The 18533-nt window shown below is 46.9% G+C and overlaps 1 protein-coding gene and 1 pseudogene across 2 annotated transcripts; one reads left to right on the top strand and one right to left on the bottom strand.

Annotated features, from left to right (window-relative positions):
- Window positions 1-1138: 1138 nt before the first annotated feature.
- ETHE1 (ETHE1 persulfide dioxygenase) lies at window positions 1139-18510 on the bottom strand. Of its 2 annotated transcripts, XM_047835814.1 has the most exons (7): window positions 18345-18510; window positions 17821-17965; window positions 17563-17711; window positions 4003-4132; window positions 2010-2099; window positions 1492-1608; window positions 1139-1326 (listed from the first exon to the last, which is right to left on the bottom strand). In XM_047835814.1, exons 1-7 carry the CDS (start codon window positions 18423-18425, stop codon window positions 1274-1276), a joined length of 765 nt encoding a protein of 254 aa, XP_047691770.1. In that variant the 5' UTR covers window positions 18426-18510; the 3' UTR covers window positions 1139-1273. The 2 variants fall into 2 exon arrangements, with proteins under 2 accessions (XP_047691770.1, XP_047691772.1); XM_047835816.1 differs by lacking the exon at window positions 17563-17711 and having other exon boundaries at window positions 18345-18491.
- Window positions 3059-3171, top strand: LOC125153866 (uncharacterized; annotated as a pseudogene).
- Window positions 18511-18533: the final 23 nt, after the last annotated feature.

Here is an 18533-nt window from a genome sequence, read left to right on the forward strand (position 1 = left end):
CCAACAGCTCCCGAGGGAGGAGGGAGAGACCAGCTTGCCCCGCCCGCGGCCGCGGCATCCGGCCATCCCGGCCCCACCGGCCCCACCCTTGGAAAACCCAGCATCGCGACCCCCCACTCTGCCTCCAGCACCCCCCGTTCCTGTCCCCTAAAGGGCTAGTCGTCTTGATCACCTATGTATAAATGCCTCCCTAAGGCCCAGACCCCGGGAATCCTGAAAGAAAAGGGGGGGAAGGGAGATAGGGGCCTCTCCCCTCTAATGAGCCCTTTAGAAGGGCTCCGACCGGTTTGGGGAGCTGGGCAAGGGGAGGGGGTGCCCTGAGCTGAGTCAGAGACCCGCCCACAGACCGGGAAAGTGTGCCCCCCCCCCATCTGTTATGGGGTGGAGGGCAGAGGTTAAAGGTCTCAGCCAGACCCTTTCCTCTCTGGGCAAAAACAGGAAAATAACTGGCACGTGAGAAAGGATTATTGGATGTCAGGAGCTGTGCTAAACACTTTATACACGTTAATTTCATCCTTACAGTAGCCTAATGAGAAAGGGGTTGCCATCTCCATTTTATAGCTGGGGAAACTGAGGCTGAGAGGGACAAATGTGCACAAAGTCTATACATGTGGTTAATCTTAAAGCTGGAGTTGTTCTCTGGAAAGTCTGTGTTCTTAACCATTAGACATGCTGTCACTCTGGCGTAGCCAGGAAGTGCCTGGAAGATCATTCCAAATGATAGTTACAATAATTGTCACCACTGATAGGAACCCGACCATGCGGGGAGGGTGCCAAGCACCTCATACATGTGAATTCCTTGGGTCATCATGACACCCTATTGTTAGTATTATTTCCATCTTACAGATTGAAACTGAGGCCCGGAGAAGTGGAGCACCTTATCCTGGGTCTTACAGGTAGAAGTGGTTCAAACTCAAGACCGCGTTCTAATCCAAGGAGGTGAGAAGCCCTGCCCCAGATACGAGTTTCTGATCTTGTGAGTTGGAAAATTTCCTCCTTCAAGGCACCCTGGATCTTCAGTGACCTTGCTCACCCCCTTGGCCTCTCTAGACCAGACACCTCAGCCCACAAAACCAATTGGTTCCCCCAGAAAATGGACAGAAATAAGATTCAGAGCAACAACACAACAAAACAAAAAGAAATTTTTTAAATTTTATTTAAGAAGCTCAAGGGCTGGTGAGGGAGGGGAAGAAGAGAGGCTTCGGTGATGGCGCCCCTCTCTGTACCCCACCTAGTGCACTCTTAACGGATATGAGCACCTGACAAAGCCAGGTCAGGAAGGGGGAGTCTGGATCCCACAGCGCATATTAGCTGGAACAGCAATGTCTGAAAGAAAGAAACCAAGGTTAAAACAAAGGGCTCCAGCAGACCCCCTCATGTCCCACCGGGGACCCAGAAATCCTAGGAGCCCCTCTTCTTTGGGAAACTAGAGTTCTGGCCCCGAGCCCCACCCTCCCTCAGACCCAGCAGTCCCGGCCCCCAAATGCTCACCTATCTGCTGAGGCTTGGGCAAGTTCAGGTTGTCCATGACCTTGACAAATTCCTCACAGCTGAGAGTGAGCCGAGGGTTCAAAGTCCTCTCCTCCTCCACAGTGGACACTGTGAGCCCTAGTGGCCAAGGGAGGGGAAGAATGTCAACCTGGCAAGTGCCTGGGGCTTCCTAGGACTACACTTCCCAGGAGGCTTAGGGTGCATCTCGGGCCTGGGACTAATAGGCTCGTCCCAGAATGTTCCTGAGATCGCTGGCTCTCCTCAAAGGGCACTATGGGAAATGTAGTTTCCCACCTTCCCTAAGCTCTATAAGGAAGTCCCGGGAAAACTCTTGCCCTCCGGAATTCTAGTTGTAGTTTCTCCATCCACACTCGGCACACCTAAGCACTTAATCTTTTTTGGCCAGAGAAATTTCTAGGAATTGTAGTCTCCATGCCCCACAAGGACTACAGCAGTTTGGTACGCCCTCTCAAATGGAAAGTTATAGAAGTCCCATACCTCCCCCAGGAAGCCCTCACCATGGTAATCATGAGCAGGGTAGACCAGACAGTCTCCTGGAAGCGTGAAGATCTTTTCATGGACTGAGTGGTACAAGGTCTTAGCACAGCCTGGGGAGGGAAAGTTCGGAGGAGTGAATCAACAGGACAGGAGCCCTCTAATCCCTTCCTTCAAGAAAAGGGTGGGAGGATAAAATCACATAGCTAAACTGCCCCCCTCATTTCCTGCCAGTACCCCCCTGCCTAGGCACAGAAAGAGAGGAAAGGGCGTTCTAGACAGATGGAACAGCATCGGCAAAGAATTGAGGAATGGTGAGAAATTCGCCATGGTGGTAAATAAGGTTGGGATGAGATCCTGAAGCACCAGGGAGTTGTGCCCTCAGCCTGGGGATGCCAAGAAAAGCTTCAGGGCAGGGAGGCTGGACTAGAAGGTAAGAAACTGAAGACATGAGGCCAAAGAGAATGGTTCCAACAACAACCTCTGAGTCCTCAACTGGGGCGGGGGCAAACCTCTCTAGACCATCATTCCCGCCATTCATGTTAGCCCAATCCTTCAATTTCCTAACTGTGCCGGGAGTGGATAAATGGGGGATGAGGCACCTCGGAAAGAGACAGACAGACACAGACGGAGACATAAGGAGAGGAAGAGGAAGCAAGAGGCAGCCTGGGGCTCTGGTTACACACTTCCAGCTCATGGTTGTCCTATCTTTCCTCTGTCTTTATCAGGGCAGCTAAATCCTCCCAATCTAGTGTCAGCCCCGTATTCACATGCCTGCACGCACACGCTCAAGGGCAGGCACACCCAGAGATTCTGAAACTAAACTCCCTTCCCACAGTAAAACTCCTGAATCTAACTGCTCCCCTAGCAGCCGAACTCCTGAATCAAACTCACACCCCTCCCCACTGCGACACCTCCAGCAGCCAAACTCCTTATGGGGTTTAAAAAGATGTCCACAGGGGCGCCTGGCTGGCTCAGTCGGTAGAGCATGTGACTCTTGAGCTTGGGGTTGTGGGTTCAGGTCCCACGTTGGATGTAGAGATTACTTAAAAAAATAAATAAATAAAAAAGGGCTCCCTTGGGCGGTGCATACACTACAATTGGAATGATACAGAAAAGGTTAGCGTGGCCCCTATGCTAGGGTGACATACAAATTCCGTGAAGCATAAATATTAAAATATTATTAAAATAAATAATAAATATATGTCCACAAACTCACTGACACTTTTCCGTTCAAAATGTGATCCTTCCCCTCGCCTTGACTTAGTGGTCTCCACTAAGTGACTTGCAATGAATAAATAGGATATTGCAGAAATGACAGAGGTTAACTTCTGAGACTAGGTCATTAAGAAAAAGTTAGGGCTTCAGACTGCTTGCCCGTTGCATCTCTCTGATCATGCCCTCTGGAGGAACCCCGCTGCCAGGTCATGAAGACAAAGTACCCCCATGGAGAGGTCACATGGTGAGAAACTGAGGCCTCCTGACAACAGTGGGAGCCAGCTTGCCAGCCATGTGAGTGAGGCGCCTTTGGAAGTGGACCCTCCAGCCCCAGTCACACCTTCAGATGACTGCAGCCCAGGCCCTAGCTTGACTGTGCCCTCCATGAAAGATGCTGAGCCGGAACCACCCAGCTAAGCTACTCCCAGAGTCCTGACTCTCAGAAGTTATGCGAGATAATGTTAATCATTGTTTTAAGTCATTACACTCTGGGGTCATTTGTTTCACAGCGATAGATAACTAACGCCCCCCCTTGAATCTAACTGTCCCTCAATACAGTAAAACCACTGCATCTGCCCCCCCAAGGGTCATGACTCTAACTCTCCCCGACTCCAGCATCTAAACTTCTTGAATCTAATCCTGACCCCCTAAAACCCCCATTCATTCATTCTTACAACAGGTCCTTAAAACTCTGGTGTCATTCTAACACCCATTCATTCATTCTTACAACAGGTACTTAAAACTCTGGCCCACGCATAACCATCCTACGATCTCAGGCTGGAGAAGGGGGCCTGTGACCTTGCTGGAAGTCCGTCCGCCCACACCCTCGGATGAGCAGGGCATCTCCAGTGAAGGCCATGCTGTGGTCATTCAGGACGAAGGTGACACAGCCTGGGGTGTGGCCGGGGCTGGCCCGGGTCTCCAAGGCCTGGTGGGGAAGGAGAGTACAGACAGTTATCAATAAGCCAAGGACTCTGGTCTGATGGCAAAACTGACCCCAGAAGCACCCATCCCACCTCAGGATCACATCTAGCTAGCATAGTTTTTTGCAAAAAGATTAGGTGTGCCTGGGTGGCTCAGTCAGTTAAGCGCCTGACTCTTGATTTCAGCTCAGGTCATGATCTTGCTGTTCATGGGATCGAGCCAGGCATCGTCTGCCTCTGCACTGACAGCATGGAGCCTGTTGGGTGTTCTCTCTCTCCCTCTCTCTCTGCCCCTCCCCCACGCACATGCTCGCTCGCTCGCTCTCTCTCTCAAAATAAATAAATACACATTAAAAAAATTAAATAATAAAATTATGTTATTGAAATGAAATTAAAGATGCTATACACAAATATTTAATGACATGAAAATATGTTAAATATCTGGTAAGTGCTAAAAGCAGACTGAAAAAAAAAAACTTGTACAGTGTCATCTTTTAAAAAAAATTTATTCATTCACTCAAAATATATTTTTTTCTTTAGGCTTTTCCTACATTAACAATTTTTTTTTTTTTAATTTTTTTTTTTTCAACGTTTATTTATTTTTGGGACAGAGAGAGACAGAGCATGAACGGGGGAGGGGCAGAGAGAGAGGGAGACACAGAATCGGAAACAGGCTCCAGGCTCCGAGCCATCAGCCCAGAGCCTGACGCGGGGCTCGAACTCCTGGACCGCGAGATCGTGACCTGGCTGAAGTCAGACGCTCAACCGACTGCGCCACCCAGGCGCCCCTACATTAACAATTTTTAAACAGAAAACATGTCATTTTATAATTAAAAGTAAAACACAAAATTCAGGATAAACTAAAGATGTAAACATTAAAAGAACCATAAGAATTCTAGAGAGAGAAAAAAGAATTCTAGAGGAAAATATATAAGGATATTATGAGTATAGAAGAATATATATGAAATCATATAAAGATATATATAATCTTTTTTTTTTAAACGTGACTTTTTTTTTTAACGTTTATTTATTATTGAGAAACAGAGAGAGACAGAGTATGAGCGGGGAGGGGCAGAGAGAGGGGCAGATACAGAATGAGAAGCAGGCTCCAGGCTCTGAGCTGTCAGCAGAGAGCCCGACGCAGGGCTGGAACTCACGAACCACGAGATCATGACCTGACCTGAAGTCAGATGCTCAACCAACTGAGCCAGCCAGGCGCCCCAAAGATATATATAATCTTATAAATACATAAGGAGATTATACACACACATACACACACACACATATACGGAAAAACAGTGACAAGGACGACCACATAGTTTAACTTCATCATAGAAAAGAACAAAATAAGAGTTAAAAGACAAAAAACTCAGACAATAGTCGCAGCATGTATAAGAAAGTATTATAAAGTGTGAATAGCCATCATATATAAACAGCTCCTAAGCATCAATAAAAACTCCCAAAAGAAAAATGCACAAAAGAAAAAAAAAAAAAGAGACAATTATGGAAGAGGAAACAAATAGTCAAAAACCATCTGAAACAATATTTGATCTCCCTTTTTTGGGAGAAAAGGAGGGAGATTTAAATGTTAAAACCCCTCACTTTTCACGTACCAGATTGGCAACTGTTAGGGTATTGCTCAGGGTGTTTGAGGCAAGCCCTTTTGTTTCCTGGGAGGAGGGTATGACTCCATGTAGCCATTTCAGAGGGCAAGTTTGTAGTGTTTACCAGCATCTCAAATGTGCACTCTTTCTGACCCCTCAAAGTTACTGCTAAGACGCTGCTGTTAAGAACTTCTGACACATGTGCAAAAAACACCCACTCAGGAAAATCCTCATTATCTAAATTCCCACACTCAGTTCAGGGAAGCAACTGTCAGAAAACAATTGTTACCCTAATGATCTAACAACCACTTAGAAGATTAGTTCCCGTTCACATAGCACCCCTCCCACCAATTAGCATCCTGGTCCAGGTCAGTCTAATCAGCAGATTATAGAAGGGCACCGTGTGCAGACCCTGTGTCCACACCCAGCACCCATTCTGCCCTTCCCCACTCACAGGTCTCCAGTTTGGCTCGGGGCATCCGTGTGCCCAGCCAAGCACTTCCTTAGCCTCCATGGTAGCTTGGGTGGCTTCTGACACGGTTCTCTGGCCACCAAGATCTCCGTAAATGTCTGAGAATGTCTGAGAAAGCTTTTCCCTTCCTGATACAAGAGTTTGGCACCTCTCCTTCCCACTTCATCTGGTTCTGGACAAAGGTGTGATGGCTGCAGCTGCAGCAACCACCTTGCAACCATGAAAAAGAATCCCCAAAATGATAGCGCTGCTTAATCGGACCATGACTGCCTTCTTCCAGACTCTATTACAGGAGAACATTGAACACCCAGTTATTTAAGCCACTGTATGGTTTTTTAAGTCATGTATTGGTTTTTCAGCCAAACACCTTCCTAGCTCATATATAATAGGATAGATGTACAATGCCAAACAAATGCAAAGCAAAATCACAGACCTTGCAAAAGCTTGTGGGAAAAATCACAGGCATCCTGCACCAAATTAACACCTTTGGGTGGCAGCAAAGGGATGATCTTTCACTTTTTATTTGGTCTGTTTCTGTACTCTCTGAATTTTTCTTTCTCAGGAGCCTTTATTTCATTTTATTTTTATTTAAATCCAAGTTAGTTAACATACAGTGGGACAGTGGTTTCAGGAATAGAATTTACTGATTTATCACTTACATAGAACACCCAGTGCTCATCCCAACAAGTGTCCTCCTTAATGCCCCTTGCCCATTTAGCCCACCCCCCACCCAACACCCCGCCAGCAACCCTCAGTTTGTTCTCTGTGTTTAAGGGTCTCTTATCACCTGTCTCCCTGTCTGTTTTTATCTAATTTTTCCTTCCCTTCCTTTGTGTTCATCTGTTTTGTGTCTTAAAGTCCTCATATAAGTGAAGAAGTCATATGATTTTTGCCTTTCTCTGACTAATTTTACTTAGCATAATACCCTCCAGTTCTATCAGTGTTGCAAATGGCAAGATTTCCTTCTTTTTGATTGCTGAGTAATACTCCATTGTATATATAGACCACATCTTCTTTATCCATTCATCCAGCGATGGACATTTGGGCTCTTTCCATACTTTGGCTATTCGATAGTGCTGCTATAAACATGGGGGTGCATGTGCCCCTTCAAAACAGCATCCCTGGATCCCGCGGATAAATGCCTAGTAGTGCAATTGCTGGGTCGTAGGGTAGTTCTATTTTTAGTTTTTTGAGGAACCTCCATACTGTTTTCCAGAGTGGCTGCACCAGCTTGCATTCCCACCAGCAGTGCAAAAGTGTTCCCCTTTCTCCACATCCTCGCCAACATCTGTTGTTGCCTGAGTTGTTAATGTTAGCCATTCTGACAGGTGTAAGGAGGTATCTCATTGTGGTTTTGCTTTGTATTTCCCTGATGATGAGTGACGTGGAGCATCTTCTCATGTGGCGGTTGGCCAGCTGGATGTCTTCTTTGGAGAAGTGTCTATTTATCTCTTTTGCCCATTTCTTCACCAATTATGTGTTTTTTGGGTATTGAGTTTGATAAGTTCTTTATAGATTTTGGATACTAACCCTGTATCTCTGAATTTTTTTTTAATTTTTTTTTCAACGTTTATTTATTTTTGGGACAGAGAGAGACAGAGCATGAATGGGGGAGGGGCAGAGAGAGAGGGAGACACAGAATCAGAAGCAGGCTCCAGGCTCTGAGCCATCAGCCCAGAGCCCGACGCGGGGCTCGAACTCACGGACTGCGAGATCGTGACCTGGCTGAAGTCGGACGCTTAACCGACTGCGCCACCCAGGCGCCCCTCTCTGAATTTTTTTAAAACAAAAGGCATGGGTGTCTTTTAAACTAAATATTGTGATGGATGATCAGGAGTGGTGTTCAAAGTAGTTAATCACAGTTGTAGCAATGGGTATTGACCAATCAGAAGGACATCAGCCATGAACAACCAGTACAGTTAGAAAGTATCTATATGGTCTATATGGTATGGTAAAAGTATATATATGGTATATGTAATTGTGTATGTATATAAATTGGACAAAATTTTAATATCAATTGAGCAAAATCCTGCTTGCCACGTAGATCAAGATTCCTTAGGCCCTTGGTGATGGAATCTGTGTGGCAAGTGGCTTGGCTAGTGAGCGGTATCCCTGGCCATTCCCTTCTCTGGAATATCTAGAATCCGTCCTCCACCACCATGTACCTCCCACCGTCCCACCCATCTTGGGCCTCATCCTCTCTTGCTTGGAACAACCACCAGCATCCTCCCTGGCCCGGCAGCCTCCATCCATCTCCCACATGACCCTGAAGGGGGTTTCTATTGCCCAGATTCAAACCTGCTCCTCTCTGCTCAAGACTCTTCCTTGGCTCCCACTGTCCCCAGGGCAGCGTTCTGGGTCCTCGGCCTAACTTTTGAAATGCCCCTGTTCTGGTGCCTGTCCACCTTCACAGCCCAATGTCCTATAACATCCTCCATTTCTCAACACGCCCAGCTACTCTGAAACCCAGGGTCATTTCCAGAAAGCACCAGGTTTTTCCACACCTCTTGCCCATGCAATTCTCTCTGCTAGGTACACCCTTCCCTCTTCACCCATTAGTCAGATCGACTCATTTCCAAGAGCCCTGACATTGACTGACCCCTTCTCCTGTGCCGGGCTCTCTTCTAAGTGTTCAACTCGACTGAACTCATTCAGTCCACACACACCCTTATGAGGTAGGTACCGCTCCTGTGCCCATTCTGCAGATGAGGAAACTGAGGCACAGGATGAGAATAAGAACGTGCCAACTATAACCATATACTAGAATATGAACGAATCTCACGGATAAGACAAAAGCAAATAAAATGCACTAGACACAGAAGAGCAGAAAGGTGTGGAATGGAATAGGATGGATGGGGCAAGGAGGGGGATAGGATAAAGTGAGAAATCTCAGGGTGCCCACTACACAGTACAGGGAAGTGGTATTTCATGAAGTGGAGGTTTCATTGACGAATCCGGAAGAGAAACATCCCATCTCATGGCGAAGGTGCATGGACCAGTGGTCAAGAACAGTTTCCTAAGCCAGGTGACATGGGTTCTAAATTTGGCTCAGCTATTACTAGCTGTGTGCCCTTGCACGAGTCACTTCACCTCTCTGGGCTTCTCTACTCATTTGTAAAATGGGCATAATAATTGTCCCCACCCCATAGGGCTATTACAAGGATCAAATTATTTTGTGTCTGTAAAGCACTTAGAAAAATGCCCAGCACACAATATTCGCTGTATAATAAAAGTAACATAATCATGATGATGGTTTAAAATTTGTAAAAACACTGATCTACTGGAACCACAAGGCCTCCTGGGTTCAAATCCCCGCTTGGCCACTTTCTCAGTGTAATTTTGGGGCAAGTCACTTCCCCTCTTTAAAAGGGGGAAAATATTTCTGATCTCACTATGTGGTTATGAAGGTCGAGATCTGTTTGTCCGAGAAGAAACAGCAAAGGCCCAAGGGCCAGATTCAGCCATAGAAGTGTTTTGTTCGGACTGCTCGGGAGTTATGAGAAGTCTGCATTTGTAGTCTATCCTTAAGGAGTAGAACATTTCGGGGGTGTCTGCTGGCCCAGTTAGTTGAGCATCCCACTCTTGATTTCGGCTCAGGTCATGATCTCAAGGTCATGAGATGGAGCCCTGCATTGGGCTCTGTCGAGCTCCACGCTGACAGCACGGAACCTGCTTAACATTCTCTCTTGGGGCGCCTGGGTGGCTCAGCGGGTTAAGCATCAACTTTGGCTCAAGTCATGATCTCATGGGTGGTGAGTTCAAGCCCCATGTCTGTGCTGACAGCTCGGAGCCCGGGGCCTGCTTCGGATTCTGTGTCTCCCTCTCTCTCTGCCCCTCCCCAGCTCACACACACTTGTGTGCTCTCTCTCTCTCAAAAAAAAAAAAAAAAAAAGTGGAAGATTTCTGAAGAACGTATATTTGCAGCTTCTATTAAAAAAAGAGAGAGAAGGCTTGGCAGTAGACAGACTACATTCCTAAACATGCATAATCAACTCGAATTGTGCAGTGGGTGTCCCGCCTCATACACAGAACACACACCCTAACATTTGCCACAGGCCCCACCACTCCCTGCTGCCTGCAGCAATGTTTGATTATGAAAATCCTTCCAGACAAAAGCTGAGGAAATGCACTTACAGACCTCAGCACAGTGTGTGGCAAGAAGCCAACCCACAATGCTTGTTAACTATTGTTAAATTCTCATTATTACCACTAACCGATATCAAAATATATACCATCTATTCCAGTTGCCAGCAAAGAAGAAGTTGAGTGACACCACGAGCAAACAACCGGACGCACCCAGCATGTGGAACGTTCTACAAGACAACAGGCCGGAAACTTCAGAAGTCAATGTCATGGTGCAGAAAGTGTATGAAACTATTGTAGAATTATTTGTTGTCGCTTTAAAAAAACGTTTACTTATTTAGAGAGAGAGTGAGAGGGGAAGGGGCAGAGAGAGGGAGAAAGACCAAGCGGGCCCCACGCTCATCACAGAGCCCAACATGGGACTTAATCCCACAACCATGAGATCATGACCTGGGCAGAACTCAAGAGTCAGCGCTTAACCAACTGAGCCACCCAGGTGGCCGTAAAGTGTTCTAGATTTACATGAACCTCGTTGGGTCCTGGTTCCTAAAAACAGCCTTAAAAATGATTCCTGGGCACCTGGAGAAATTTGAACATGGCCTGGATTTAAGAATGATTTCAGAATTATTGTATATTTTCTGTGACAAAGATTTTGTAAAAGAATTGTTCTCAAAGTGTGGTCAAGGGAACCTTGAGGGTCTGCGAGGTGAACTATTTTCACGAGAGTAGGAAGTCTTCTTCCACCCTTCTTACTGTCATTCTCCCATCAGAGTTCGGTGGTGTTTTCTAGAAGCTCTGTGGCTGGTGATGACGTCACTGCTCTGATGGCTGATGGGAGTACTTGGATATTCTTGTGTTAAAAAAAAAGTCTCAGGGGCGCCTGGGTGGCGCAGTCGGTTAAGCGTCCGACTTCAGCCAGGTCACCATCTCACGGTCGGTGAGTTCGAGCCCCGCGTCGGGCTATGGGCTGATGGCTCAGAGCCTGGAGCCTGTTTCAGATTCTGTGTCTCCCTCTCTCTCTGCCCCTCCCCCGTTCATGCTCTGTCTCTCTCTGTCCCAAAAATAAATAAACGTTGAAAAAAAAAATTAAAAAAAAAAAGTCTCAGTTTTAACTTCTAATGCAGTAAATTTTGTTGGATCTCTGAATAGGTATGTTTTATTTATTTTTTATTCAGGGGCGCCATTCAGACCCTCTGCCTCCCTCTCTCAAAAAAAAAAAAAAAATTAAAAAAAAAAGTTGTGGGGGTAAGCACCTAATATCTTGACCTCACGCAGGTCACCTGTTCTTGAAACTGGATAATCTCAGCGGCAGAATATTCTGCAGGGATTCCATAGGCCTGCCTAACCGCACATTCTTTCACATTTCTTCTTCCCATCCACGGTGCTGCAAATACGTGACACCTTTCAGCAGGTGCTCCTTCCCTAGCTTCCCGCTGCAGGGGTAGCTTCTCAAACTCGGTCCCATCCGCTGAACCAACAGGAAAGGGACCCGCCCCGCAAACTCACTCGCCTCGCAGTTCCCACGGCCCACACTGCCCCCTGGTGGCAGGCGAACTCTTGCCTCCTATTCCATTTGGTCCCCAGGTTCATGCCACCACTCCTTTATTCAAAAGCACTTAATCTTGGGGGCTCCTGGGTGGCTCAGTGGGTTAGGCATCTGACTCCTGATTTTGGTTCAGGCCATGATCTCATGGTTTGTGAGTTCGAGTCCCGCATCTGTCAGCGCAGACCCTGCTTGGGATTCTCTCTCAAAATAAATAAGTAAACTTAAAGCAAAACAAAACACTTAATGTTGACATAACCAACCACTATTTCTGTGCACTCTGAACTCAAAAACCCAAAATGTCTTTTCCCACTGCAGCTAAATACTCTGAACCTCCATCAGCCTTCCTTTCCTTTGTGAGAGAAAACGACATTAGTTGTGATGTTCAGAGGACAGTGTACCGATATCTACAACTTGACGATGAGTCAAAAATTAAGACAGGTGATGGATGGACCCGACATACACTGTCAATTTTTCTTTCAACTTTTCTGTATGTTTGCCATTTTTCATAAAATGTTGGGAGGGTTCCCCAATTCAAATAGTTCCAAATAGAAGGAAGCACTGAAATCCTCATTTGGACTACAAGAGGACCACCTGGGAGCTTTTATTTTATTTTTCTTAATATTTTATTTTTAAGTCACCTCTACACCCAACGTGGGGCTTGGACTTAACCTCGAGATCAAGAGTCACAAGCTCTGCTGACTGAGCCAGCCAGGCACCCCACCTGTGAGCTTTTAAAATACACTGGTTCCCCCCTGTGTTCACCCCTAACAATTAAATCAGAATCTCTAAAGTGGGATCTGGGGGATCAGGATCTGAATTAACATATTAAACAAACAAGACTAACTTTCTGAATCTGCCACTCCTCGTGGGAGCTGAAATGTTCACATCTCATTGCTCATTAAAACAGAAATTTATTTCTGCAGTGAAACCATCCAAATCTGGCCCACTGTGAATGCAAAATATACAACCAGCTCAAAAAAAAACTGGCAATTTCTACTCAAGTTAAGCGTATGTCAGTCCTATGACCCAGAAACTCCATTCCTTGGAATTGAGAATAGTGTCCACCAAGAGATCTGTATAAGGACCCTCACAGTCGCATTAGTTCATAATAGCCAAAAACTGGAATCAACCAGCAAAAGGAAAATGGATAGACGGCCATAAATTCATATAGTGAAATGCTCTACATCAGGGGTTGGCAAACTATGGCTGCTGCACCAAATTTGGCCTGTCACCTGTTTTTGTATGGCCTGAGGGCTAAGAATGGTTTTTACACTTTTTTCATGGTTGGAAAAATAAATAAAAATGGGAGTGGTATTTCATAACACATGAGAATGCCGAAATGAAAATTTCAGAGGCCATAAATAAAGTTTTATTGGAGCACAGCCATGCTTATTCATTTATGCATTGTCTACGACTGCTTTCACACCAACACAACTGAGTGGTTACAACAGAGACCATATGGCCTGCAGAACCGAAAACAGTTACTGTCTGGTCCTTTACAGAAGAAGTTTGCCAATCTCTGCTATATAGCAACAGAAGGAAAGGACTACAACTATATACAACATTGTGTGGAGTAAAAGAAGCCAGGCACAAAAGAACACACATTGTATGACTCCTGTTGACAAGGTCCAGAACACGTAGAACTAATCTGTGATTAAATAAGTCAGAAGAGGGGCGCCTGCTGGCTCAGTCAGTAAAGCATGTGATTCTTGATTTCAGGGTAGCGAGTTCAAGTCCCACGTTAGGCATGCAGCCAAGGAAGGAAGGAAGGAAGGAAGGAAGGAAGGAAGAAGAAAGGAGGGAGGGAGGGAGGGAGGGAGGGAGGAAGGGAGGAAGGAAGGAAGGAAGGAGCTAATATTGTAAATCTTAAAAGTCCTTCTCTGGGAATGCAAGCTGGTGCAGCCACTCTGGAAAACAGTATGGAGGTTCCTCAAAAAACTAAAAATAGAACTACCCTACGACCCAGCAATTGCACGACTAGGCATTTATCCCCGGGATACAGGTGTGCTGTTTCGAAGGGGCACGTGCACCCCCATGTTTATACCAGCACTATCGACAATAGCCAAAGTATGGAAAGAGCCCAAATGTCCATCAATGGATGAATGGATGAACAGATAAAGAAGATGTGGTATATATATATATATATATATATATATATATACACACACACATATATATATACACAATGGAGTATTACTCGGCAATCAAAAAGAATGAAATCTTGCCATTTGCAACTACGTGGATGGAACTGGAAGGTATTATGCTAAGTGAAATTAGTCAGAGAAAAACACAAATCATATGACTTCATTCATATGAGGGCTTTAAGAGACAAAACAGATGAACACAGGGAAGGGAAACAAAAATAATATAAAAACAGGGAGGGGGACCAAATAGAAAAGACTCCTAAATATGGAGAACAAATTGAGGGTTACGGGAGGGGTTGTGGGAAGGGGGATGGGCTAAATGGGTAAGAGGCACTAAGGAATCTACTCCCGAAATCATTGTTTCACTATATGCTAATTAATTTGGATGTAAATTTTAAAAAATAAAAAATAAAATTAAAAAAATTCGGGGCGCCTGGGTGGCGCAGTCGGTTAAGTGTCCGACTTCAGCCAGGTCACGATCTCGCAGTCCGTGAGTTCGAGCCCCGCATCGGGCTCTGTGCTGAGCACTCAGAGCCTGGAGGCTGTTTCAGATTCTGTGTCTCCCTCTCTCTCTGCCCCTCCCCCGTTCATGCTCTGTCTCTCTCTGTCCCAAAAATAAATAAACGTTGAAAAAAAAATTAAAAAAAAAAATTCATCAAAAAAAAAGTCCTCATAAGGGAAAAAAAAATTAGAAATAAAAAAATAAGTAAGAAGAATGGTGTTTTGATGGGGGTGTCAATGGCCAGGGAGAAAGACAAGGAAAACTTCTGGGGTGATAGGTATGTTCTGTATCTGGATCTTAGCAATGGATGCTCAAGTATAAACATATGTAAGAATTTACAGGGTGCCCGGGTGGCTCAGTCGGTTAAGCATCAGACTTTGGCTCAGGTCTTGATTTCATGGTTCATGAGTTCGAGCCCTGCATTGGTCTCTCTGCTGTCAGCACAGAACCTGCTTCATATCCTCTGTCTCCCTCTCTCTCTGCCCGCCCCTCCCCCCCACTCGCATGTGCACTCTCTCTCTCTCAAAATAAATAAACATTAATTTTTTTTAAATTACCAAGCTGCACATGTACAATATGTGCAATTTCTACCATACAATATGCACGCTACAATTCTTTTAAAATGGGGGGAAGAAGGGGCGCCTGGGTGGTTCAGTCGGTTGAGCGACCGACTTCGGCTCAGGTCATGATCTCATACTCCGCGAGTTCGAGCCCCGCGTCGGGCTCTGGGCTGATGGCTCAGAGCCTGGAGCCTGCTTCCGATTCTTTGTCTCCCTCTCTCTCTGCCCCTCCCCGTCTCATGCTCTGTCTCTCTCTGTCTCAGAAATAAATAAATATTAAAAAAAATTTTTTTAATAAATAAATAAATAAATAAATAAAATGGGGGGAAGAAAATGAGGGAGGAAAAAAATGTGGCCATCGCTAAAGGTATCTAAAGAACACAAATGAAAACCACACAGAACACTGGATAATCATAAAGACAGGTACTGGCAAGGGTTGGCAAGGATGCCCAGAAACTGGCACTTTCATTCGCTGCTGGTGGGAACATAAAATGGTGCAGCCACTTTGGATATTGGTCAGTCGGGTCCTCAAAGTATTAAATATATAGAGTGATTATTGATTTAGCAATTCCATCCTAGGTATATATATATATATATATATATATATATATATATATATACATATATATACGCAAAAAGAAATGAAAATGGAGGGACACACAAAAACTCGTACATGAGTATTTTAGCAGCATCCTTTATAATAGCCAAAAAGTGGAAAGAGCTAAAATGTCTATTGGCTGATGGATGAATGAATGAGGTATATTCACACAATGGAAGAGTACTCAGCCATAAAAAAGAATGAAATGCTGATAGATGCTACAATACAGGTGAACCTTGAAAATGTAGGGTCAGCAACAGAAGCGCGTCAAAAAAGGCCATATAATACATGATTCCATCTCTATGAAATACCCAGAATAGGCAAGCCTGTAGAAACACAAAGGAGATTAGTGGTTGCCTAAGGCTGTAGGGGCAAGAGGGGAGGGGGCTGGGGTGACAATCAGGGGGAGTGGGATTTCTCTTGGAAGTGACAAAAATATTCTAAAATTAATTGTGGTGACGGATGGACTCAACTCTGAATATACTAAGAAGTGTAAAGTTCCAGTGGATGAATTGGACGGCTTGTGAATTATACCAATTAAGTTGTTTAAAAAAACAGACACAGAAGGGGCGCCTGGGTGGCTATTTCAGTTAAGCATCCAACTCTTGACTTGGGCTCAGGTCATGATCTCACCGATCCTGGGTCCGAGCCCTACATCGGGCTCTGCGCAGATGGTGTGGCTCCTGCTTGGGATTCTCTCTCTCTCCCTCTCTCTCTCTCTCTCTGCCCCTCCCCTCTCTTAAAATAAATAAATAAATAAACTTAAAAAAAAAAAAAAAAGACCCTGAAGCTAAATTCGCCACAGCTAAACCCTTCAACATGCATGCATGCATTCATTCAGTCAGTCTAACAAAGGGCTCATCTTGACACAAAATCCCAACAGTTTTTCACTCTTCTAAGCCTTCTCAAGAAGTGCTTGCTAATACCTGACAATTACGTGCAGTGTATGTAAAAGTACAGTGCATTTTTTTTTACCCGCTTCCAGAAGAGGACTTGAAATGAAGAGGCCACATCCATGTAGCTAAGCCCTCTGATCCCACACACAGCCCTCATCTCCTCTAAATGCTCTGACTCATATAAACTATCCCCATTTAGCAAAACCCTCTAACCTGGAGGCCAAGACTCCATCCTATCCCTTGACCATTCTGTCCCCAAAGTCAGCCAGACTCTCCGTATCTTTAGCCAGTCTGATCAGAAAAACAAAAGCTTTGTTAGGTGTTTCTCCTCCCCCCCAGCACCCCCTTCACCTCTATCTATTGCTCTGGGTTGAAATTCTGGCTGGAAATCTGCTGACTAGGCCTGTGACAGCGAAAAAGAGGTAGGAACCTTCAGACCCTTCCTGTGTGAAGCAACAGCCATGCCAAGGGTGAGACAAGCCTGCACGTGGTGGGGAGTGGGAGGGCGGGAGGGTGGGGGGGTGGGGGGAGACATTTAAGGAGGTGGTGGCTTGAAGGTGCCCACCCTGCCCTTGCCTGGCCCTGAGAGCGGACACCTCCTTAAATGTTGTGCCCTAGGCGCCTCGATGGCCTCACCCTGATCCTGGCTCTGGGCAACAGGAGGCTCCTTCCTCCAACAGCGGCTCTAGAAGACAGCGCTGGGTCTCTCCCTCAGCCCTGGCTTCAGAATTTTAGCCCTCGATCAACTTTTATGGAGATGCCAGGCCAAAAGAGCTGCTCCAAGGTGGTAGGAAACTCCACAAATGTTGACTTAAGGGGCCTGGCCAAAGACACACCTGCCCAGCCTCTTGCCCCAGTGCCCCACCTGGGTTTATGGCGCCCTCCTCCCAGAGACAAACTCAGGGATCAGAAATCCAGGCCAGAGGCCCCTCCTACCCCAGGATTCAGGAGCCCAAGCCTCCAGCCCCCTCTTCCCTTAGGTCCAAGAAGTCCAGGCCACCACCCTCTCGGGACCCAGGATCCAACTCACGAAGCGCCCGAAGCGGATGGAGTCCCCATCCTCAATGTGCAAGTCAGCCTGGGCCCCGCTAAGGCGGGAGATGACAGACTGGCAGCCGGGGAGTAGGGACCGGAGCAGCCCTGAGCCCGTAATGTGATCCGCGTGGCAGTGGGTATTCACTGGGGGAGAAAGGAGGGCCAGGTCCAGGAGGGCACAGAGGAGGACGCAGGCTTCCCAGCCCCCAACCCCCTCCTCCCTCAGACCCAGGAGTTCGGTCTCCAGACTGACCTGCATACAGCAGCCGCAGCCCCAGTTCCTTGACCAGCTGGGCATCCCGAGGCGCTGTCTCCAGAACCGGGTCGATCAGAATGGCCTCACGGGACTCTCTGTCACCCAACAGGTACGTGTAGGTGCAGCTCTTGGGCTCAAACATCTGGGAAGGGGGCGTGGGACAGGTGAGAACGCAGAACCAGACTTCCACTCACTGGGGACCCAGGACTCCGAGCCTCGATTCGATTCTCTTCCTAAGATCCAGAAGCAGAAACCCCAGCCCCTTCTTTCCCCTCGGCGTCGGGAGTCTGGGGCCCCTGCACCTTACTCCATCTGAACCAATGAGTCCCAACTTTCCAATACCCCCCACCCCCACCCCCCGGCCAAATCAGGGTCTCCAGCAGCCCCTTCCGTCTAGGACTCAGGAGTCTGGCCCCAAGCCCTGGGGATCCCAGATCTCCTCCCTTTCAAGGAACCCGGAGTCCCGCCCCTGCCGCCGCCCAGCGCCCAGTAGTCCCGTTGCGGGTCCAGCGTCCTCGCACCTGCCGTAGGAGGATGGGGACTCCAGACCCGCTGCGCTGGCTGAGCTGCCGCCCGGCGAACCTCAGTGTAGCCCCCGCCATCGCGCCCGCGGCCGGGTGGGACCGAGCTGAGGCGCAGCGCTGGCGGAAGCCGGGTGCCCACTGGCTGACCTGGGCGGGGAGGGGCGGGGCGCGGCGCGGGCGGGGAGG

The sequence above is a fragment of the Prionailurus viverrinus genome, chromosome E2, assembly GCF_022837055.1.
Source record: "Prionailurus viverrinus isolate Anna chromosome E2, UM_Priviv_1.0, whole genome shotgun sequence".
Taxonomy (NCBI): Eukaryota; Metazoa; Chordata; class Mammalia; order Carnivora; family Felidae; genus Prionailurus; species Prionailurus viverrinus.